We start from the raw sequence: 23,791 nt of genomic DNA, 5'->3' as shown, positions 1-23,791 counted from the left end.
ATTAAGAACATCTTTAAGGAGCTGACGACTCTCCTTTAGAGGATCTCCCTCGGGTGGCTACCCGATCTGTATGATCGCTATTGCTTTTGAGATCGCATTGGCAATCTAATCTCCAGAAGCGCCATTTGATTTGAGATTGAACAAAATGGGCTAGATGCAGACAGCGACGTCGAAGCGAGGTTTCTCTTCACATGAGGAGGTCAGACCTCATCCGTCGTGGCCTTTTGATAGCCCACATCACGGTCTGATAGAACGGACGAAGAACGAGGTCAACGCTGCATACAGGATCTCAGCCACTGGGCGTATATCTGCATAGAACGAAGTCACTGGTGTCACTTGAAACCAGCGTTCTGCCGAGAACGAGGGAAAACAAGTAAAGTGAGACCGCATAAACACGTTGACAACGCTTCTTGATAACGGTGAACACAAGAACCAGAAAAAGGATGGAATGAGGAGATGAGAAGTCTCACCACAACGATGTCTGACATTCGTTTGTGCACTTGTCGCAGCCTCATGTTCAAGAGGATCTGAGCCTTGCACCCGCCCGCCCCTCTCTCATTGGCCTTCTTTTTCCCTCGGATAGAGCCGAGTTTAGCTCCCGCTCAGAAAGTCGCGAACTTCATCAAATAATTTTGCCTTGTCAACCTCAACACCCAGAGGAACAACCATGGCAACCGCGACCCCTCAATCCTCTTTGTCTTTCCCTCGAGAAACCTTCGCTAAACTCTCTCCTCACCCCTACCTCCTTGCGAACCTACAGCCTTCGGCGAAGAATGTATCAAGTACACGCGCAAACGGTCGAACACCAAATCAGTTCCGCACACCACACATCAACAATGGCTCTCTCACACACGCAGAAGGCAGCGCCGTTGTTCGAGTCGGAGACACCACTGTTGTATGCGGTATCCGCGGCGAACTGCTCTTAGCAAGCAATGTTCCAAATTACCGTTCCGACAAAGCTACCACGGCGCCCTCTGCAAGACCAGGCTACAACGAAGCTAAAGAACTAGATTTATTGGTCCCAAACATTGAGTTAGCGACGGGATGTAATCCTTCCTACATGCCAGGCCAACCTCCAAGTGTTCTGGCACAAAGTCTGAGTACGAGGATTTATTCGCTACTGCATACGAGTCGCATGGTTGAGAGTGAGGATTTGAGGATTTGGTATCAACCTCCTGATTTGAGTGAAGGAGATAAGATGGATGATGATGATGAAGAGTCAGAAGAGATGGAACCCGAGATAAAGGCCTGGTGGACGCTGTATATTGATATACTGTTCATTTCATTGGATGGTAATCCATTTGATGCAGCTTGGGCGGCAGTCGTGTCGGCGCTGCGTGATGTGAAGCTACCGAAGGCGACCTGGGATCCGGAACGAGAGGTGATTGTTTGTGAGGACGAAGTGGAGAAGGCGAGGAAATTGACGTTGAAGGGATGTCCGGTTGCAGTCACAGCGTTGGTGTTCAGAAAGGATCAGTTGAAGGGAAGAGAGGGGAAGAGTTGGATACTGATTGATCCGGATACCTTCGAGGAGGGGCTCTGCGATGAGACGGTCACAGTGACTGTTGATTGTACTTGGCGCAAGACAAAGCTGTTGGGAATCTCGAAATCTGGAGGCACGATCGTCGGGATGGAGGAGATCAAGGAGATTGTCAGTTCGGCTGAGGAGAGGTGGTATGAACTTAGTAAGCTACTAGGAGGTTGAAGGAAGATGTATGGCTGTACGATATTTTGTCTGCATACAGGAAACTGCCCGTGGCTGATGTGGGAGAGCACGGGAATGTGAGGCTGTGAAGCCTACAAGTCGAGTCAAGGAGAGCGGTAACAGAGACCCCTCTACCCCACGAGCTAGAGCTAGACTACATCGGTTCTTCATCTAACTATAATAGAAACACTAGAAGAATTCAGAAAACCGAAACTTATATTATTCGTTTGTCCAGCTTGACTATCGCTCTTACTAGGGAGAAGGCTTCTCCCAGTAAACCAAAACAGGAAGTCGCTCTCCAGTGTCACACTACGAAAGAGTATTTGAGACTCTCTATTGACCAAGCACAAACATTATCACTTCTTATCATCCTCCATCCAAACACATCTGCTGCAAAGTTTATCTCGAGTGCGCTCGTCGAGCCCGACCTAACACGAAAGAGGTTGGGACCCAATTCTGCCTGGTGAGGCTGAGCGCTGATGTGCCTCACTCTTTTTTCTCGCCACGTTCTTCTATTCTCTCATCATGCTGCCTTCCAACGCAAGCTATCAATCTGTCAATACAGAGTCGTCCACGATATCACGATGAGCTTCGGGTTCAGTGTCGGCGACTTCATCGCAGCGATCGAACTTACGAACAAGATTCGGAAGGGGTTTACGAACGCACCGGGCCAGTTCAAGGCTGTCACGGACGAGTGAGTCAATCAAATGCTAGTTTGTTCCCTGCTAATTCTTACTTTCAACAGAGTCAGAAGTCTCTCAATCGTCCTTCAAGATGCAGATATTGCCTTTCCAGAGCAGGGGCAAAGGCTCAGCGATGATCAAAAGAAAGACTTGGAAGAAATTGATAGAGGCTGCCAAAATATTCTTGAGGAGTTACAACGAATAATCGAGAAGAATAGCGAGCTCGCTTCAGAGAGTGGAAATGGGAGTGTTGGAAAGAAGATCAAAAGAGTCTGGAAGAAACTCAACTGGAAACAAGACGACATCGATGAAATTCGGAGCCGTCTTAGCACACACATCGGTTTACTAAACGCTTTCAATAGTCGACTTACCCGAAAAACTATGACGAAGTTAGTACGGCACCAAGAAAGTCAGGAAGACCAGGCTATTCTTGACTGGCTTACCCCTATTGATTACGCTACTCAGCAAAATGAGTTTATAAGTCGGCGACAAGCAGGGACCGGACAATGGCTTCTTGATTCGACGGAATTCCAAACATGGCTAGAAACCGATCAACAGACGCTATTTTGTCCAGGCATTCCTGGCGCGGGGAAGACGATTCTTACGGCGGTGATCATTGACAACCTTACTACACGGTTTCAGAACAATTCAGATATCGGCATTGCGTACCTATACGGCAATTTCCGGCGGAAAAGCGAACAAACAGCACAAGATTTGCTAGCCAGTCTCCTGAAACAGCTAAGTCAAAGGCGATTCAACCTCCCAGACGGAGTAAAATCTCTGTACAACAAGCACATCCAAACACGCACGCGACCATCCCTTGAGGAAATTACCAGCACTCTCCACTCTGTTATCAACATATTTTCGAGAGTCATGATCGCAGTTGATGCACTTGACGAGTGCCAAATATCCGATGGCTCCAGAAAGACATTTTTGAACGAACTTCTCCGCCTCCAGACCACGACTAGAGCGAATCTCTTCGTGACTTCGAGGCATATTCTAGAGATCACTGAGAGCTTTCAAGGGAGTATAATATGTGAAATTCGTGCCCACACCGAGGATGTACGACAGTACTTGAGCAATAGGATATCACAATCAGGGAATAGATTGTTGGAGACTCACTGTGAAGAAATCATAACTGAGATTACAAAGGTAGTTGATGGAATGTGGGTTGCTATCTTACTAAAGCGCCAGCTCAATTCGTTGACATCTATACAGGTTTTTGCTTGCGCAGCTCCACTTCGAATCTGTCAGCACTAAAAAGACGCGCAAGAAGATGAAGGACGTGTTGAAAAGCTTGCCCTCTGGACCAAAAGCTTACGATTATGCCTACGAAGAAGCTATGAAGAGGATCACAAGTTCCGATACCGACTCTGTAGAACTTGCAAAGTCGGTCCTATCCTGGATTACATTTTGTAACAGGCCACTTACTACGACCGAACTTCAATGTGCGCTTGCAATTGAAGTTGGCAAGTCTGAACTCGACGAAGAAAACCTGCCACAAATTGAAGACATGGTCTCAGTATGCGCTGGACTAGTAACGATTGACGGAGAAAGTAGTATTATCCGCTTGGTTCACTACACAACACAAGAATACTTCGAGCGATCAAAGGCAGTTTTGTTTCCAGCGGCGCAAAGCGAAATAACAACAACTTGCGTCACATATCTTTCTTTTGACGAATTCTCGAGCGGATCTTGTCAAACGGAAGACGAGTTGGAGCATCGGTTTCGTTCACATAGGCTGTACGACTATGCTTCACTCAATTGGGGACATCATGCTCGAGCGCATTCCACATCCATGCCCGTAGTAAACAGATTTCTTGAGAGAAAACCTCATTTAGAGGCAGCGAGCCAGGCGGTACTATTTGGCAGCAGATCGCGCGGCGGATTCAGTAACTTGAAGAAAATAACAGCTCTGCAATTAGCTGCTTCCTTTGGCATTGAATACGCGATTAAGTTGTTGCTAGAGAATGGGGCCGATATGAAAATAAGTAATGATTACCACGAACGGACACCGCTCCTCATAGCCTCAACAGAAGCGCAGACTGAGATTATCAAGCTACTGCTTGAAAATGGGGCCAATGTAAACGAAGGTGGTATTGACGAGAAGACGCCACTAGGTTGTGCCTCGATATGCGGGCACATTGAAGTTGTCAAGCTGCTGCTAGAGAAAGGAGCTGCTGTAGATATATTTTACCAAGACCGAGACACGCCGCTGTTTGCGGCATCTGCGGAAGGACATATTGAAGTTGTTAAGCTATTGCTGGAGGCAAGTGCTGATGCAAACATAGCTGATATAAGAGAATGGACACCATTGCTAATAGCCTCTTGGGAAGGACATATTGAAATTACCAAGCTATTGCTCGAAGCAAGTGCCAATGTAAACTTGGCTAATGAGTATGGAAGGACACCATTGCTACAGGCATCCGAGGAAGGATATATTGAAATTGTTAAGCTATTGCTCGAAGCAGGTGCCGATGTAAACATGGTTGACAAGTTCGGATCGACACCACTGCAAAGGGTCTCTTGGGAAGGATATATTGAAATTGCCAAGCTGTTGCTCGAAGCAGGTGCCAATGTAAATTTGGCTAATAAGTATGGAAGGACACCACTGTACGAGGCCTACAAGAGAAAAGACGATGAGATGAGCAAGCTACTACTCGAGAATGGGGTTAAGCGCCTGTCTGATAAGGACTTGAGGTTTCTGAACCAGATTTTGTAATCTCTTGACAGCTTCCTGAATATAGAAATTGAGACAAGGTATCGAATACAACACTTACACTGCGATTTCGTGAAGCCAGACGCTTTAGGAATGAAAATTTGTTACCCAAGCAGAAGCGGCAAGATCTCTTAACAGTAAAATTGGCTGCAAATCGAGAACTCTTACAAAGTCCCTCCAAGACACAAGAAACACGTGATCAAGACTCACCAACTTACCTACACCTACTTACCTAAGTATTCTTCAGACATTGCAATTATCAAACAGGCTAGATCCTTCGATCTCCAAGAGATCCCCTTCCTTCCCAAACCAAATCAACAAAATCCCCAAAACCCACGCTAACACCCGATACCCGAAAATTAACCGGCAGAAATAGGTACGGTCCGTATGAATCTTGATAAGCAAAATCCAGCCATCGAATCAAGCGAAACCCCAAGCATGATGGCGCAGTGGAAGCGCGCTGGGCTCATAACCCAGAGGTCCTTGGATCGACACCAAGTCGTGCTATTTCGTTGATGCAATATTTTTTCCTTTTTCTTTCTCTTTTGGTTTGGGCTTTTGAAAGGGAGTGGGGTTGGCTTGTTGTGGGAGGGGAAGAGGGGATGAGTTTAGGCGAGGTGCGGGAATGGAAGCGAGAAAGCAGATGGAATGGAAATGAGGTTCACGGGGTTTAGTTGTGGTGAGGAATTTTGTATGGAGTTCGTGGTTAATGGATTGAGGTTTTTTGCAATTCTTCGTTGGACTACGGGATATCTTTCGATTTGGATTTCTGGTAGAGTGCTGAAGCCGGAAATTGTTTGTCGCGAAGTTGCTTAATGGGACGAAGCCTCCAGCCGAAGAGAAGGGGTTTAGTGATGCTTATTGTTTTTGTGGATGTCGCTTTTCACGCACGTTTCTTGGTCTTCTGGAAGATTTTTGGGATTTTATGATATCGATGAAAGGGAAGATCCGCTGTTCGCAATTTCTTTGCGATGTTGTGTTCGTGCTCATGTTTAAGTGGGATAGGGTAGTCTTGATGCTGAGGGGAGTACTATTTTCTGAATGACATCGGATATGGAGTTCAGCGGATGCTCAGACTTTGGGTATGATTTAATATCCCGTATTTGTGAATCTATGTCCTTGCTTTCTCTTTAATGGATCTTCGCACGAAGGAAGGTTGCGTCTGCCTCTGCCTGTTCTTCCGTCGAAAATAAATACAAGAGAACATTGCCGGGAAGTTTTGTAAATGAAGATTAAATGAAAACCTCAAATGAAAGGTTCTTGAAAGCCTCCTTGTGGCATCTGTGTTCCAAAGACGGAACACTATCTTGCTTCTCAATTTAGATTAGGATGCAACGAAGCCAAACTAAAGCTTTCGAGCAGCTGAATGATTCTCCCACTCCCCGTTCTAGAGCTCGGCCAAGCCAAGCTCAAACCTTCAAACAAGAGCCAAGCTATTATGGAGAGGACGCTGATGCTGACGAGAAGGAAATAAACAACGCTAGGTATACGGGTTACTATAGTGACAAAGAGGAAGAAGAGCCTTCCTCTCACCAAGACCTAGAGTTCTTGCCCCACCAGCAGCTCCTGTCCTGACTCAATCACTTTCTTATTGCATTGGAAAGAGACCAAGTACCGAGAAGAACAAGATACCTATAAAGCCAAGCCCCTCATCTGCGTCAAGCTCACTCTTCTTAGAGGTCAGGAAATAAGTTCAATTAGCTCATGCATGCAAAATCCAACATGTAAGATTTCCAACTTTATTACAGAGTACAGGTCGAATAGCATCAAATACAAATTTTCCTGTCCTCCATTAGATGGAATCATGTCAAAACGCTGAGAAGCGAACTTTTTGCGCGGTTGGCGCAGGTGGTTTGCGCACATCTTTTTTGTTTTTTGTTTTTTGGTATTCTAGTTCTTTTTTCTTCTTTGCAAATTTGTGAAGTGGCGAGATTTGGCGAGTCTTTGATTGTTGGTCTTTGATGGGTACTTGCTTCTGGGTGAAAGAAGTTGGTGGAGAGTATGTGGAAGTGGGGTATTTAGGTGTTTGTCTTGCAGATGCACAATCCGCGATAGTACGGTCTGAAGGAGAAAGATTGCTAGTTCTAGATATGGAAGACCTGTAGAAATTGGAATTTGGGATAATATTGTCCTAGAGTTTGTGGTTCAATATCAAATGGGCTAAGTCCTGACTAGGAATTAAGTTTTGATGGATTTTGTTATGTAAGTACGACATTAAATTGCTTCTATCTCGAAGAATTTACTTTTCCCACTTATATTGTACGACAAGCTTCAAAACAATATGACTTGAATTTCAAGTTTTATGTTATTATTGTATGACACGTCGTCCAACATTGAAATCCTCAATTCTGTTTCCAAACATTTGCTTTGCGACAGTGTCGTAGGATCAAGTACACACAAGCTTTTTAATATCATCAAGCTGGAGCTCGTCTGAGTCAAAGTACATCAAGGATCTAAGATTGTACTGAGGAAACGACTCTGAGCTATGAAAACCACGGTCTCGAGCTGGCGCCATCGATGCAACCAGCGCAACAGCTTTCCTTGACCTCGAGGGTTAAGCCAACATGGCCGAAATGAAAAGAAAGCAGCAAAGGACGAGAGGAGATTACTGTCCTGAAATATACGTGAGGATATCTTCGAACACTTCAGTGGATAATTCGATTTCGAACAAAGGTATCAAAGTGGACGATACTTCTCCGAAGCGTCTTCACCCTCAAATCACCGTACGGAACCACGCACTCATTTCACACCTCAAATGGCGCAATTCACGTCGAAGAAGAGCGGAACTTCTCACGAAGAAAATCTTGGGTGAAAGGGTAGTTGTCATATTTAAGTTAAAGATCCCCATCAGGCTGATCTTTGCGGCTGCTTCACGTTTTGCACAGCCTCCCCGAGACCGTTTAATCGACCTGTTGCGATCTTCAGATTAACGATGATGATTTGTTTTCGAGACGATCTGTTCATCCGATGATCTTCAGCGCATCTTCATCGAATTCCTTCATTCTTTTCCCTATTGTTTTGCGGCGCAAGAGTTGTCGCATTCCATCCTCCTTCATCACAACCTAAGTTTCTATTTTTACATTACCACACTTTACTTTCCTTCGAGCCTCTTCCCAAACACACCGCCGTCCAGAGAATCTCCGATCCGCGTAAGGTTCGTCGAGAACAAAATCCTCAAACACAGACTACCATGTCATATGATGCGGCACGCCACCCTGTCCAGCCCTCCGACACTGTCCAAGTTTCACAACCCCGCGGGCCGCGAAGATCAACGACGCTCAGATCACACCGCATTACATGACGGCTGGCTACTGCCATCCCATGATTTTCTGGACTACTCAATTCCCAAACGTGCGGTCCAAGATCTGTCACCGTTTCGAAAATCATCTCATATCACCCTCATGCCTAATAATATATGCATGCGTTCCATGGGTTCCTGTCAATGTTTCGTCGTGCATATTGACAGCTTCCCAGGATCCCACCTCCGAATCCGTCGTCGTTATTGTTTTATACCCTTCTTCTTATAACGATAATGCGACGATCGTAGCACGCATCGGGGAGGTTCGCATTTCTCATTTCCCTATAACGACGATGGAATAAGGGACCCGAACCAGAACATCACCACGTTTTGAAGATCAATCGGGGTTTTCCGGTTTGGCTCCTTCGTCAATGCAAGCCAGCCGACCCAAGAACGTCCCTTCACATCCGTATTCCGACGCATCAATCGGCACGCAGCCTCTCCAGAACGTGTGGCCATCTGACCTACCAGCGAGGCCCATCCGAACATCTGTACTTTGGTACCTCGTAGTTTGGTGCTAAGCCGCCATCAATGATTCAGACGACATTCCATTCAGGCCTTTGGAAATGGGGAACGGCGGTAACGGTGCACACTTCAGCCGCCTCGCAACAAGGATGACCCCTTTTTTATCCCACCACCCTAACACAACCTAAGCGAGCTCATCAACGAGAGGAAAAAGCAAGTTCCAGGATAACCCCACCACCAACGTCACCTAGTGCTATGCCTTTAGAACCTCTTCTTGAACTGTGAGTTAATGAGACGTAGATATGGAACCCTGGTCGAACTCTCCCTCTCCCCCTCTCTGTATCTCAGAGGTGGAGATTTCTGTTGTCAGGTACCCGTACACGCAAATACGGAAGGAAACATAGGGCTGCATTGTGCCTGAATCGCGGCCGAGGATCATGCTAGCTAGATCGAAGTGGGAGATCCAGAAAATCATCATTTTATTTTTGCCTTTCCAAAGAACGAAAAGTGGGAAATTGATTCGTGATGCGCAGCTTCTTTCAATCTCGGAGAGGGTACGTAGGTACATACCTACATAGCCTCACGGAACTAGAGGGTTGTGTGTGGGTGTGACAGGGTCTTTGTTCTTCTGGATGAATTCGAGATTTGCACGTCCACCCACACTCGCGGGAAGGAGGCTTGCGGTTTGTTTATTGTTATCGAGGCGGGTATGCGAGTTGGTTATATTAAAGCCTCGTAAGCCACTGCCGAACAAAGCGAAGCATGGGGACCTTATCATAAATAATAAACAATCTATAGAGGTGACTACTTCCTTTCAATTCTCTGGAAGGCATGTCAGATGGATGCAACGTGTGAGTGAGCTGTCTGGGTAATGCTTGGGTTTTTGTTTGATTGTACGCTGATATGCTTTCCATTACTGTACACATACACGATCCATGCCTGGCTTGCCTTGCTATCTCCGATTTTAGGGTCTCGCGACTCTCTACCGAGGTGATACCTTTCTCTCCCTCTCTCTCTGCCCTGCCCCTTGTAATGCATATTCGATGATGACGATGAATGGACCTGCAAGCATCTCCCTCCCTCCCATCCATCTCTGGCCGTGCCTTCCAAGATCTCGCGATCCTTGTTTTTCTCCCCCCTCTCCCCCTTATCAAACATTCCGTTCTCTCGAGGAACTAATACCATTAACGCCGATGTAAATGCGAAGGCCGCCGATATTATCCGCCGGAAACGCCTCTTTCCCATGATTGAATTGACAGGAGAAAACCCAACGAGTGGGTATCAGTGACGAATTGCCACCCCAAAAGTAACAAGACAGAATTCCGAATGGCAGGAAAGGAAATATTGTAGTTTATACATTAGGACATGAGTGATCGCTGCTGCTGTGATTGATGATTTTCGTGTGGTTGTTGTCGTTGTGGGTTCATACCATAGCACCACCTTCGAAGCTGTGACATCCTCGTTCGTGGCGCTTCATGTTGCTGCGGACGCTGAAGGCCTTTCCGCATCCTTGGTGCGGACACTTGAATGGCTTCTCGCCGGTATGCGAGTGAGAGTGGATTCGTAAGCTTGAGGGTCGCGAGAAGGCCTTGTTGCAGGTCTGGCAGATGTACCGGTCTTGGGATTGAGGGAATGCGGCAGCTGATGATGGCGAGATGTAGTGGTGATGTTGCCATGGGTTTGCGCCGGATGAAGGCGTCAGGGTGACTGAGACAGGCATCAATGGTGGAGGGAATTGCTTTTGACCGTTAGCGCGTGCAATGAAACAAGGCTTGAGGAGAGACATACTTGGGGGAGCGGTCTTTGGTAGTACAGTCCTGAAATTTGCGATTGTGGGGGAGGTGTTGGTTGCATTGGACTCGAGTAGTAGGAGCTCATTGACTGTTGAGGGGAGACGCTATACTGAGACCCGTTGTATGGGGATTGGCTGTAAGCCATCGCAACTGCTGGCATCGAAACTCGTCGCTGGACAGCGGGAACATGTTGTCGCTGTGCGTGCGGTTCCACATTGTTGATAGCTGATACTGTTGATGGTGCGAAGTAGTAGCCAGGTGCTGATGCAACAGAATACCCCGAGTTCGAGGCAGTCGAAGGTGACTGGCGGCCGTCGAAGCCGGAATCAGATTGCATCGGTGGAGTTGGTGGTAGTGCTCCACGAGTATTCATGGTTGGTGATGGTCCATATTGCTGATGTCCCGAATCAGGTCGGTACTCGCTCTTTTGTTGTGCTGTGGTGACAATTAGTCTTGTTGTACGAAACTTCATGGTATTTGCTGACCTTGCTGCTGCACTTGTTGAGCTTGTTGCTCTTGAGGGGTCAATCCATCAGCTACACCCAACAAACTTGATATGGATGGTAGAGAACATTTGCTGGTCTCGTCTACTGGAGGAGAAGGTGGTGGTTGAGGAGCGGTAACGTAGGTGTAGGTTGGATTTTGGCCGAGCTGAGCCGTGTATGGATTCTGGACGAGAGAGGAAGCCATCATGTGTTGTGGCCTTGCAGGAGTTGGTTGATATTGCTCTACGTGATGTCTGCCTTCGTGTACTAGACTGGAGAGGTTCATGACCCGGATTGAGGTCGATAAGTTTAGGAGTCGACTTGCGTTGAAGTCGGGAGAATTTCGAAGAGCTGAATGGTGCAGTTGTGAAGTGTTGTTGAAGTCTGCTGTGAAGAGGTTGTTATGGATTATGATATTAAGTTTCTGTCTTAAGTTTCCCACGAACAATGTTATGTGACCCTGGTGTTGGAAGAGACGCCTGCGAATGCAAGGCTTCAGAGGTGCGTGAGGGATTGATGATATTTATCAGATCTCCCGGAGACTGGTGTGTGGGCGATCAGGTGAATCCACCATACAGATCCTAGTCGGCTCCAGAGTAGCAATGCTGTCACAAATTGGGGTGGGTCAGCTTCTGGGACTGTGACTTGAGATGCCCCAAGCCTTGAAACCTTGCACAGTAATAATACTCTCCTCGATGGTTGGGATGATCCGGAGCACCCAGTGGGCTCGATACCTGCTACTGGTTCTTCGCCGCGTTGCACCGGCACTGCTTCTCGATATGGACGTGCAAAGGAGGATTTGCAGGATGTCCAGGATAGATGTGCTAAGGGAGAGTCTTCCAGGATCTCCGATGCCTGCAAAAGACCGTTGGTATGCACCCGCAGTGGAGGAGACCCCCAACGCAATGATATCGCTCGGCTAGGGTTGGATGCTTGTTCAATGCAGACGTGCCTCGGAGGATATTCCGTTCCAGGCGAACTCTTTTCTCAGTTTTTCAGGGCCTCCCTGCCTGTCACCATCAGATGTTTGGACCAGGATGTTGACAAGTTAGGGGGATACATGAGACGAGGGTGACGGAAGCACTGATGCACAAGTGGAGGAAAGTCTACTTTCTGCTACTGCAGCAAACTTCTGCCCTCTCAGGTGAGCGTCGCTTGGTGGCAGCCGGCAGATTTTTGGAATAGCTCAATGCTTTGCCATCAACCCCAATTGTGGAACACTCGTTTTATTTCTGTCCACCACCCCGTCGTCGATTCGACTGCTGGTTCTTCTCGGGCACGGTTGCTGGTTTCTACTCACCGGTATTTCGCTGTTCTCTATGCTCTTCAAGCTCAGACAATCGTGAAGTGACGGACAGTCTGTTCGCGCGCAAGATGCTACACCTAAGGCTCGAATGGTGACACGGACAGCAGACGCTCTTGGGACGATAAGATTGTTGTTTGGGGTATATTGGATGAATTTCTGGAAGGCGGCAAATGAATCCTGTCCCGTCCGTACTGTACGATCCCACCCTGCCTCTCCAGCGATCGCCGCGATGGGCGTCTGTAGGGGAGCTCGCTTCGACGGTGGAAGGCCCGTGATAATTCAAGGTTAAGATGATAAGCTGCAGGGATCGAATGCTGCTGCTCAAATGCAGAATTTCGTCAGTGAAGTCGTCCCAGTCCAGATTGAGAGATTTTGTCAAGTCTGAATGCAAAGAAGAAGACGTGGCGATGCGGCCTGTTCACGACATCGTATCGCATCGCTTAAAATATATGAGCAGACCTATCAGATATATCACTCGAGGACACCACATGGGAAAGAAGAACCGTAGCTAGAAATAAGCGTTGTAGATCCACATACTAAGAGGAAGTTGGAAAAAGGATCGTGAGGACGACAATTGGTTGTAAAGCGCCAGAAGAGACTAAAAGCAACTCTAGAACGACCGGTAGGAATATCCACTCTCGACCTCGCGTGCGTCTGTCACTCACGGGCCGCAAAAGCTGGAAGCCATGCTTCGTCTGCACCGTTGGTATCGATCCCGCGCATGGCACACGGGATATTGCTCGACGGATGACGGGACACTAGCACCTCCAGCACAGAATCGAGATTCCGAACATTCATTCGGGAATCTATTGGTAAGATTCTGGGCTCGTGTCGATGCCGAGTCGAAAGTCGTTCATAGCGACAGTGTCAACGTCGTCGTCGAGTCAACGTCAAGGTCCCTCGACTCAACGACAAGAGTGCAGGAGGAGCATGTGGAGTCGTTTGTGATGTAGCAGGTGGAAGTTCCCGTTGCAGTACTAACTGCTGGCCCACCGGCGCCGGGTACTCGATCTTCCATGGCCACGCCCATTTTTTGCAGCAGATCTAAAGTAGAAAGGTAACTTTGCTTTGGTCTGCATTTCGGCGCCGGCCCCCATCATGGGTTGGGTGATTCATGGTTGTGACATCGGCTGGAGCAGTCTTGGCTTCCTGGCTCCTGGCTCCTGGCTCTCAGTCTTGCCGTACCCACAGTCCACTTACTGCTCGCTCGCCTGCAGTTCCACGCCCACGAATGGCTTTCGGTTCCATGATCCTTGGGGCGCATCCACGCTTCCATGGGGCAGCATTGTTGTGTCGAGACAATCGACTCCAGTCGGATGCCCTTGTTGCGCCCATGATGTTGGGGATCCATGCCGTTCTTCATCCATGCCATCCATGTGAAGGTTTGCACGCTGCAGAGAGCTAAAAAGCGCCTCTGCTGATCCCTTGACCTCGGGTAATGCAGATCAGGTCTTGACAGGTTGGAGGGGAGAGCTGGACGAACAGAGCAACAGGAAGCCTGGTCTGGCTCAAACTGGGCCATTCTGGTTTCTACCTACGTACAGTACTGCGATCATCCTGAGACCCAACTTGGTGGTCACACAAACGGCTGCAGACTAACTGAGCTCAGAAGGTGAGAGAAACGGAGGCGAGGCAGTCAGGAGAAGATGACGACGAGTAATATATAAAGGTGTTAACTTATTTTCCTCTGAGCAAATAGAAGTATGCGCTTCTTGCGCCGCGACGCCCGTCAGCGACCAGACGCCTCGTGGCGTTGCCAGAGATTGTCAATTTCGCACCAGTGAGCAACGAGGGGTTGCTTGCGAAACCAAACCTTGAGACGAGGTAAGGGGAAGATGAGTAAACCGTTGCTGTTGCTGCTGCTGCTACTGTTCCTTCTCGTCGCAGCCTTGGCGACATGAGTTATGATTACAGCATTTACTGTTTGTGTTTGTGATGTATATGCGTGTTCGAAGCATTCCGGGTGATCGCTCTTGATCTGAAGTCCTAAAGGCTTGGTTGAAACTCGATGCGCTGCTCTCCGGCACGATGGAACAGTGACGTTCCACGGCTCTGATGCGTTCACCAAGCTGGACCAATGGGGGCAATGTTTCGTAGATATTTATATACAAATGGAAGGTGGTGTTTGGAGTTTTCTCCAAGCGTTCTGCCATGCGGCAGTAGATCTCCCGACGACGATGAGGATCAATCAGGTGGAGGTTTGGAGAGTGAAGGATGTCTTAGGTTTGGTTGTAGGCCTGCTCGCTTAGCACCACAGAACTATTGGCGCATGATTCTGGTGAAGCTCCAAATGTCCAGAAAAAGTTCCGTGTTACCATTCATTCAATGGCAACGACCACTCCGATGCCTCTGGCCATGAACCCCCGCGCGATGTCACACAGAAGACAGAATGCTGACGAGAAAGCACACGAACTCTTCGACGGCCCTGGGAAGAATCGCCCAATCCGGCATTAACTGACGTGCTGGCAATCATATCTCGCCGCGCATACCGTGTGAGAGGAGAGGGGAAGACAATAATGGAACAGCAATGGGGGCAGCACAATAATCGGGGTTTCGTGGATCAGTCGGAGATGATTTTCTGCATGCACGCTTCATGCCTGGCAGCCTGTGCCCTGTGCTGTGTGCAATGCTGTGCTGTGCTGTTTGCTGTGCTGCGACTGAGGGGTCTGTCTGCGCAATAATGTGAGTGGTGCACGTTCTCGTTCTCGCCCTGACGGTCCTCGTACTCGCTGCGGTCCTGAACATTAGTGTTTAATGGATATATTGCTTAATATGTGCCAGGGAGGCTGGATATCGACCAGTGATCGTAGATCACCGCCAAGGGGGTAGAGGCGATTCCGGGTCCTCTCACCAGAGAGCTGCAAAGGATCTCTGGGACACTCGTGATTCCCGTCGTCATTAGCATGAGTGAGTATCATTGAGGGCTGATTGGTGTCGAGACGTGTTGCAGCAAGGCAAGGCAAAGAGCAAGGAGGACGTCGAACACCAGCGAGTCACGGCCCCTGGATCAACAGCTCATCCGGTCCTGTTCAACAAGGAAGAAGCTTGAGCACCACATGGAAGCCCGAAACTCTGCCCCACGATTGCACATGGCAGGTCTCTAGCTTCTTGCCCTTCAACCTCACCTGTGCTACGTTGACAGCATGAGATGTACATTGTTGCTGCACAGCACGGTGACCACGGCATGAACAGGTTTGAAGGTTCCTGCGTACGGAGGCGATGTGGTCCTCTCCAAACTCCAAATTTTCACAATGATGCATGTGTCCGGAAGTGGTTGTGTACCCCACCAATACTTGGGACCGTTCTTCTGCAATCCCTGCTCCCATCACCACGAGCACGACGCTGGTTCCGAAGAGTACTTCGTACCACTAGAGTCCAACTTTGTACTCCCTACTGTACGACGCACGCGAGAAACACAGAGGACGTGGGAATGCTGAAGTGGTTGCACAAACCTCGCAAGGCAAGCTCAGACGGGATGGATATTATCTGCATATATTGGATCTGGATTCTCCTCCAGGATCATGGACGGGCAGGCAACATTTACCAATCGGGAGTCGATCTCTCGACAAAACTTGCTTCTGGGCTTTTTCAGTCATACTCCTGTCAGCACTGCTAGGGGACGACTCCAGAAAACTACCGTTACCATGGTCCTCCCAATTTCAATTGATTTGGATCTTCTTAAGCGAGGCTTCTCCTAGAATCACCCCCTCCTCTGCGGAAAAAACATAATTAAGTGCACTCTAAACCCAATCTGGTGGCTTCGTCACCAGATCGAGTTCAGCCATCTCATCCGAACAATCAGACTACGGCTCCCATGAACTGGAGATATCTGAGCTCAAGCCTCGTGCCCCTGAATGGATCAAACATCAGAAGAAACTCCCCCATGCGAGGAGAAAAAACATCATAACTCTGTAACTCATACGCAATCGCTGCCTTGCTACAGCGCAGCGCGTTTTTCTTCCCACTATCCGAGCGCTCGCGGCCGTTGAGACTTGCAGTAACCTCCTCCGCCCGCGGCACTGTCTTGTTGACCCTGTCCTGGTCTATATCAACGCCAGTTATACATCGCTTCGGCCCTCTTTGCAACGTCGTGCGCCCTAGCCGAGCTCCAAATTTTGGCCAGCGCTTTTGGCTACCACGAAGGCCAAACAACGGTAAAGTAAAAGAGCGAGTTCAAAAGTGTCAACGGATGCGGCGAAGTAATCCCATTCGGAGATTTCAACGTGGTGTGGATCGTCAACACTGCACCAAGATTGACACTGGGGCAACTCAAAAGACAGCCTGTCAAGTCAGGGCCCCTGGAGAGTAGGGCCTTGCTGGATGGTCGTTTGTTCTCCGAAGCCTTCCCTGTCAGCGTATTTTTGACCTCCTGCATCAGATGTCCAGAAGGTTATCCCACTCCTATAGCGGTGTCTGTATTGAGCAACGATGAGCAGATCAACTTCAAGTCATCGTCATAGGAATCTCTATTGAGCTGTACTTCCGACTTAACTTGTACGGCATCTAGGATCAGGAACTCGAGATTATTTTCTCTGGAAACATCCCTTTGATCCGAACCACACCTGCGATCAAGACCTAGCAGAGCACGCACCGCCCTTGCGATCTTAGTCCCGGGCGACAGTTCCGTGTCCTCTGACCTCAACTCGAGTATCCAGCGGTGGTCATCCTCACGGAACTCCCCATGGCCCCTTGAAAGCCCCTCCCGTCCACCTCTGTCGGCGTTGGAAAATCATCTGTATCTGTGCATCGCCCAGCCAGTAGAGAATTTTGTTTTTAACTTTTTGGATGGCCAAAAGCGATCACACACCTCCGTTCAGGGCTGTTGCTAGACCCTCTTTTAAGTTATTGTCTGCATAGCCTTCATAGCCCGCTGTCAAGCTTGCCCAACCTCAACGGGGGCCAACCAGGAGCACTGATAGTTTCGTGCAGCTTCGATCAACGGACCTAGCGATTAACTTTCAAGCTCCTCTACGATCTAGGAGAAAGTTTCGGTCTGGTTGCCTCTCCTGTGATCCAGCAGTACGTGCCGGCAATACTTGCCGAAATATACCCTACGTTGTTACCTTCTTGCTTCTTTTCTTCTTGTGTCCCTGTATAAAAACGTGCGGTGTCTTCTGCAAAGAGTTCAGATCATCAACATATGTTTCATTTTGCCACACAGCCCTGACAATCATAACGCCGTGGCGTACAGAAATGATCTGAGGGTGAAAAAAAGCCACCCTGGATCAGTGATCGCTGGACTACCGCGCGCCTTGGTCACCCTAATGTCTTGAATATTGGTGGCGTTGAGAAAGGTGCATTCGCTTAAGGCACAGGCCAGCCCCTTCATCGGTGCATTCTTATATCGCGGAGTAAGACCTGTACAAAGGCTGTATCCTGCCGGTGCGGGGATCTTGATTGATCCGCAAAAGAAATTCAAACACATTTCGACTCCCTTTCTCTGGACACGGACGGGATTTAGGCTAGATTGCTGTCCCTAACCCGAGATGACGAGTCCTCATTTCGGTCAGAAGTCTAAGCTCGTGGGATGTGTGGAATGTTTGGAACCGAGCTGCTGTCAGCATACGCGAGCTGATCCTTTTGGAAGGGGATGACCTTTCGGGAGGATGTGTGACCAAGAAAATTCCATTTGAAGAATCTGCATAGATTGCCCACGGGAGTGAGAGATGCTTGCTCGGGAGTCTAGATGTTCACTTCCTCTCAGCTGTCATCTTCCACGGTCAAGATTGCCGAGGAGCCGCTCCTGCTTCATTCCAGGTTTGCTATTGTCAGGAGGTCAGTCAGCACATCACATGACCTGCATCGATTTCCAAGAATATCTTCGAGTTCAACCGCCTGCACGCAATAATACAGTGTTTAACCGTTCAACTTCTTACCAAGGAACACCTTCCATCCCATTCACAAAGCCAAAATCTAAAATTGGCTCTCTCTGCATATGACAGCGCCTGTCATCTCCCTCCCCCAGACGTCTCAGCCTTATCCAGCCCTTGAAACTCAGTAGTCCGAGCTTTCGAAACATCAACAGCCTCATCTTCTATCGTCCCTTCTATCACTACCAAAAATAAACCGCACAGTCCTGTTCGTTGTTCTCGGACGGTTTGTCTTCCAGGAAGGAATTTATCCATCCCATGATTTTCTTTCCGTGTGTTTCAGCAATCCTCGAGATTCTGCATGCTTGTTGAAGAAGTATTCTCCGTCGTTTCGTTCCCCGGTTTAGTCTGAGCGATAAGCACGTTTCGACAATCTGAGATTTGAGATTGTGCCGGGGAGCTGGAAACCATTTTGAGATAAGCATAATGCTAAAGTTAGCAGTCTCGAGATCAAGCATTGATTTTCGAAACTTGTCAAGAAGCTTGGCAACATGACAACGGAAACATCTCAAACTACCTATGCTTTGTATATTATTACACCTCAAACATGTCTTCGCCTATTTTTGGGACGAGAAACATGTTGAGAGTGACAATGCTATCTTTGGACCCCTCCGTCTGTGGGAGTTTCGATCTTCGGAGCGGAGCACATCGAAACGTGAGGGAAGATGGGGATAGAGTTTTGACAGATCGAGGGGTATAGCATGAGGGAGAGGTGAGGGTAAACAGAACAATATTTTGGGTCATGCTGTGAGGGCACGGAATAGAGGCACGAAGAAGGTGTAGTGTTGAAACATGATGGGGATGGGATCATTGAGATTGTCGGGATGGGAACGCGGGAGATAGATGTGCTTGGACGGCGAAGGTGATGGTTGACGAGTGATTGAGTATGCTCCCAAGCAAACGAAAGTCGAGAGTCGAGTGCTGTACGTTGACTGTCCTCAGGTCTTGGATCAACTGGTACTACCACGGAACCAGCATCACATCCCATTGACCTCCAGCCAAACGAAGAATGTCATCTCAGATCACAGACTCATATCTACAGATCCACAGTTTGATGAGCCACCGTCCTCGCACTCGCAGAAAACCCACAGACGAACACATCACGAACGCGTGGGCAGTCGCTCCCCTCTCATTTCATGATTCGTTTCGCCGATCATCCTTAATTTCCGCGTGAAGATAAACATCTCGATGTTGTGAAGGATTGGCGACTGGAACACCGAGGTGACGGGGTGATGTATGGATTTGAACCGTCTCTTTAGTGGAAGAGCATTCAATTGAGGTTGATTGCGTGGGAGGGGACTCGTTGGCAGTGGTGATACTTTGGAGAAGAGTCTAGGGTTTAGTGACCGAAATTCTGCATTCTTTTAATTCTGGATTCTACGTAGCGCGAAGGTACACAGTTGCAATGCACTTATATTTCAATATCCTTTCGTTGTTTCTCTGCCTGGCTACTTTCACCTGTAAAGTTCACCATTGAATCCGCAAGCATAGTTCATGCAATGATAGGATATCTCCCTTGTCCGGCTCTATGTTGTGCCTCTCATCTTACTGCCAACCAAAACAAGCTTCATTACCAACCTCACTCCCCTTCCCCAAGTCTCAAAAGAGAGGCTCGAACCCGTCTTTAACGAGCATCAATCGATCAGATTCCAACTATACTGCTCTTCTTTAATTCTTACATCGTTGTGACATGGCAATGTCCCTCCACTTTCTCACAATGCCTCTCTTTTGTCTTCTTTGGTGGAATATTTCTCTTCCTAGTCTTCTTGATTGATGTGGAATTAGCACATTGTACAAAGTACGGCGTCGTATTCAAGTCTCGATCTCTCTGCGTGTTGCACGCAAATTGCGCGAATAGCGCAAATGGCACGAATAGCGCGAATCGCGCATTTTGCGCAATTCGCGCCAGTAGCTATGTCAATCCCATCCTCGATCTCGACACTACTTTGGGTATGGAAATGTCAATGATCTTCTCGCTATCGGTCATTATCACAGTAATTTGCCTCTTCTGAATCTCCATCTGTCAAATTGTACCGTCTCACTAACGAACAAAAAGCTTCGGTAGCTATTTCTATCGTAGAGAGATTGTGAGGACTCTTGATGTTATTCCCGCATGCTGGCGGAACTCTTGAGACGGTGTAACAAAGTCAAGGGGCACATTCATGTAGACAGTAGAGATTGGATATTGCTCCTTTTCGCTTGAGGGGTGGGATATCGAACTGTGCTGACTTTCTCCTGTCAAGTGGAAGCAATGGAACATTTCACTCTCTTCTGTGGGTACCAGTAAGAATTGCTCCCTGAATGACGCAAGGAACGGTGAATGATTCATGGATCCAATTCAAGACTTAGCGACACGGCATTCTAGCGTTTGTCTCAGCCTCTACAGATTGTTTCCTCGCAGCAGCAAGGAGAGAGTTCTCAGCTGGTGCATAAAGCGTGGAAGAGAACTTAAACAATCCCTCATGGTCTAAGTGTGGAAGCTAGAGAAATACCAAAGAGGGCTATTCTTGCTGTGTGGATTGGGGTATTCTTGTTTTGTCATATGGCTCGCTTGTGCTTCCAGCCCCCCTATTCACAGCTGAGCAAGACGAGGCAACGGAGTGGAACCACCATCTTGGGCAACAGTTAATGAAAGCGTCCTCATTCACTAGCAAATGAAACGTTGCTGAATACTCTTATGAGATTGTTTTCCATGTCTGCATCTTCTGCTCTGACTTGAAATTCAGGACGGAGCGTGTTGTCAGATAAAGCCTCGGGACAGAAACTCTCCTGGCTTCCTCATCTGCTGTGAATGGTCGTTTGCGAGAGAATGACTGCTTAATATGCAAAGGGCTGATTATTCTCAGGTCTCTGATTCTTGAAATCTCGAGATTCGAGACTCTGAGGCTGAGGCTGAGCTTTGAAAAGTCGGGGCTGGGCTTCGCGACATCGAGGATGAATGTGCTATGCTCAGCGCATGTCTTCTGCTTGGACATCTTGCGTTTGAAGAGATGAGTAGGGTTGTGGGAAGAAGTTGATTATTGAGCCCTGAACCCGGCCTTGAGCATCGGTTTGCTGAGGATCCTGTGTCCAGAGGCTATGCATTTGCAGACGTGGATCGAGCTGTGAATGGAGTGCGTGTGTAGAGCTTCAGCACGCGAGGATGACCCTTTTTAGTGCCCTGGATATGCTGGACTTGCTGTGCAGGTTGCCTTTATCGTGTCTGAGTATCTGGTGTTTGTCGAAGTAGGAAAAGACGTATACAAGGTGCAATGAAATGTTGTGTGAGACGGGGATCCTCAAGTTGTGCCTCCTCATCTACAACACTCCTCTCTAATAGACATACATATCTTCAACATAGCGCCAATCTCCACAGCCGGCACACGACCAAATCGCACAGCAATTTTCTGGAATACAACTTTCTTGATTGCGCAGATATAGGTGTAAGTGAGAAACAAGAGGCAGGCATTGTAAGATATGAAGGGGACATGTGCTGTGCTGAACTGGAGTTCGCGCAAGAGTGAGCGGAAGCATTCGCAGCCTTGAGCGCACGTGAATATGAGAGGAAGAATTGGGTAAAGCAAGATTTCGCATATCCTGACCGCCATTGAACTCCTTCAAATGTCCGGAGCCAGACAATAGCTCCTTAGGAATTTTTTCTGGAAGAGATGAAGATCCGGCCACTTGACTATGGCATTCCCAACCATACTAGATACGGCATGCGTTCTGCGGTGGCGAGTTGGCAAAGTTTGTCCCAATCAACAATGAACCTTTTGATGACAGGACTTCCATCTATTGGGTTTCTAAGCAGCTTTAAATTTTGACTGCACTTGACGCCGGTGCAGAGAAGATGGAGGTTGGAATTTCGCCTTAGTAAGAGAGTCTTACTTGACTGAGATATCTGGATTTCCAAGCGTATAAGTAATGAAGACCACGTATTGGTGTACCTCCTTCAACTTGGTAGCTTTTGAAGCTTTGCTTGTTGAGCTGTCGACGCTCATAAAAGTGGGTCTTGCGAACCTGAGGATACATACATCTGCTTTATAAATGAGCTCGACGCATTATCTCCTTGAAACTCATCCCTTAGACATCCAGGATAGCATGCTTTCTCCCAAGTAAGACCGGCATTTACGTCTTCGACCCACTCACAGCAAAATTATCCATCATTCAAACTTTTCATTCTAATTCATGGACCCTTGGTATTGCATCCGCCTGCAGCTCGCCCGGCTTCTCTCTCGTCTCCAACTGCGGGATCTCAAGTATCCCGTTCGTACTCAGCTCTGGTACTTGTGGATCAGAAAGCTGGAACAATGCTCTGCGACGCTGCCACCATAGCATATATCCACCTATACACAGGAGCAGGACTCCGACGGTAGCTCCTATACCAATTCCTGCCTTTGCTCCTGCACTCAGACCTGTGGCGGTATTCGGCTTGCTTATGAGAGACGGCAATGTCCCAGGATTTGGGGTTGTGATGCTTGCCTGAGTCTGCCCTGGGACACTCGTCGACGACGTCGAGGAAACGAAGCTACTAGTGCTTTTGAAACTGCTCGATTGGCTCTTGGTACTTGAGCTGCTACCGCTTGACGAGCTTTGCCTTGTATCACTTGAGGTGGTTGAGCTTGATTTCTGGGAAGTCGCAGAACTTGTTGTAGCTGACGCTACAAAGTCGGCGGGATTCAGCGTTCCGCAAGTGTCTCCAATGTTTGTCTTGTAGTCCGCCTGCGCGGACGCATTGCCCGCTGCACTTGAGTTGCAATTCGTATAGAGATACTCGCAGATGAAAGTTGGAAGTGTTTGCGTGTAGGCAGCAAGGTCGGGAGTCGAGTTGCTGGGAGCGCAAGTGCAATTGTCGGACAAAGTGTCGGGATCGCAGCTATTAGTATTCGGGTCTCCGCTACAAAGTGTACCGCATGTATTGACCTGGCTTTGACACCATTCATCGCGAGTTGTGAGATCAACATCGCTAGGATTGATAGTCGTGGTGTTTGTCTGAGCGAAGGCAAGGCTGACAAAAGTGACTGTCGTAATTGCAACAAAAATGTTGAGAAACATGATTCGAAGATCTTCGACTGCGATCCTTCATGGACATCCGCAAATGATTTCTCGAACGTGTCTAGATGATGCGCGCCGGTAAAATAGAAAGAAAGACATCACTGCAGTAGTGGCAGGAAAACGAAAATATGAGAAAATATCCAAGCACAAATCCAACTGACAGCTTGCCGATCTAGAACTTGCGTCGACCAGTAAGAGGACGAGGAGAGATGATGATCCTAGCGAAGACGATTTAAATCCAACCATTATCTTGGGGCCAGCGAGGCGCAGTTAACATTAAATCCATGCTTATCCGTCAGGAAGCCTATAGGCATCATCACCGGAGATTGGAGTCTACTGACTCCTAGCTTACCTGTTTGTTTTGTTTCTCTATCACAGGCTAGAGGCCGTGGAAACCTTGAATATCGACGATCCTGAAAACTGTAACTGGAAC

At 48.1% G+C, this 23,791-nt stretch overlaps 5 protein-coding genes and 1 non-coding gene across 6 annotated transcripts; 3 read left to right on the top strand and 3 right to left on the bottom strand.

The window, feature by feature from the left end:
• The first annotated feature begins 492 nt into the window (after positions 1-492).
• Positions 493-1,979, top strand: LY89DRAFT_180411 (ribosomal protein S5 domain 2-like protein). Its single transcript, XM_018205605.1, has 2 exons — positions 493-1,821; positions 1,890-1,979. The coding sequence occupies exon 1, from the start codon at positions 668-670 to the stop codon at positions 1,703-1,705; it is 1,038 nt and encodes a 345-aa protein (XP_018077719.1). The 5' UTR covers positions 493-667; the 3' UTR covers positions 1,706-1,821; positions 1,890-1,979.
• A 3,557-nt stretch (positions 1,980-5,536) lies between these two features.
• Positions 5,537-6,307, top strand: LY89DRAFT_680125 (uncharacterized protein). Its single transcript, XM_018214017.1, has one exon. The coding sequence runs from the start codon at positions 5,756-5,758 to the stop codon at positions 5,921-5,923; it is 168 nt and encodes a 55-aa protein (XP_018077718.1). The 5' UTR covers positions 5,537-5,755; the 3' UTR covers positions 5,924-6,307.
• On the top strand, positions 5,543-5,614 carry LY89DRAFT_t7. Its single transcript has one exon. It is a non-coding gene; the product is annotated as a tRNA-Met (tRNA).
• Positions 6,308-9,571: 3,264 nt separating the features above from the next.
• Positions 9,572-10,352, bottom strand: LY89DRAFT_180386 (uncharacterized protein). Its single transcript, XM_018205604.1, has one exon. The coding sequence runs from the start codon at positions 10,113-10,115 to the stop codon at positions 9,705-9,707; it is 411 nt and encodes a 136-aa protein (XP_018077717.1). The 5' UTR covers positions 10,116-10,352; the 3' UTR covers positions 9,572-9,704.
• Positions 10,294-11,353, bottom strand: LY89DRAFT_693520 (uncharacterized protein; the record flags this gene model as incomplete). The annotated part of the gene is made up of 3 exons (XM_018216642.1): positions 10,294-10,608; positions 10,659-11,098; positions 11,149-11,353. The coding sequence occupies 3 exons, from the start codon at positions 11,351-11,353 to the stop codon at positions 10,294-10,296; spliced, it is 960 nt and encodes a 319-aa protein (XP_018077716.1).
• Positions 11,354-22,368: 11,015 nt separating this feature from the next.
• LY89DRAFT_713842 (uncharacterized protein) lies at positions 22,369-23,690 on the bottom strand. Its single transcript, XM_018218081.1, has one exon. The coding sequence runs from the start codon at positions 23,356-23,358 to the stop codon at positions 22,480-22,482; it is 879 nt and encodes a 292-aa protein (XP_018077715.1). The 5' UTR covers positions 23,359-23,690; the 3' UTR covers positions 22,369-22,479.
• Positions 23,691-23,791: the final 101 nt, after the last annotated feature.

The sequence above is a fragment of the Mollisia scopiformis genome (genome assembly GCF_001500285.1).
Source record: "Mollisia scopiformis unplaced genomic scaffold LY89scaffold_2, whole genome shotgun sequence".
Taxonomy (NCBI): domain Eukaryota; kingdom Fungi; phylum Ascomycota; class Leotiomycetes; order Helotiales; family Mollisiaceae; genus Mollisia; species Mollisia scopiformis.
This window is presented reverse-complemented; position numbering and strand designations above follow the sequence as displayed.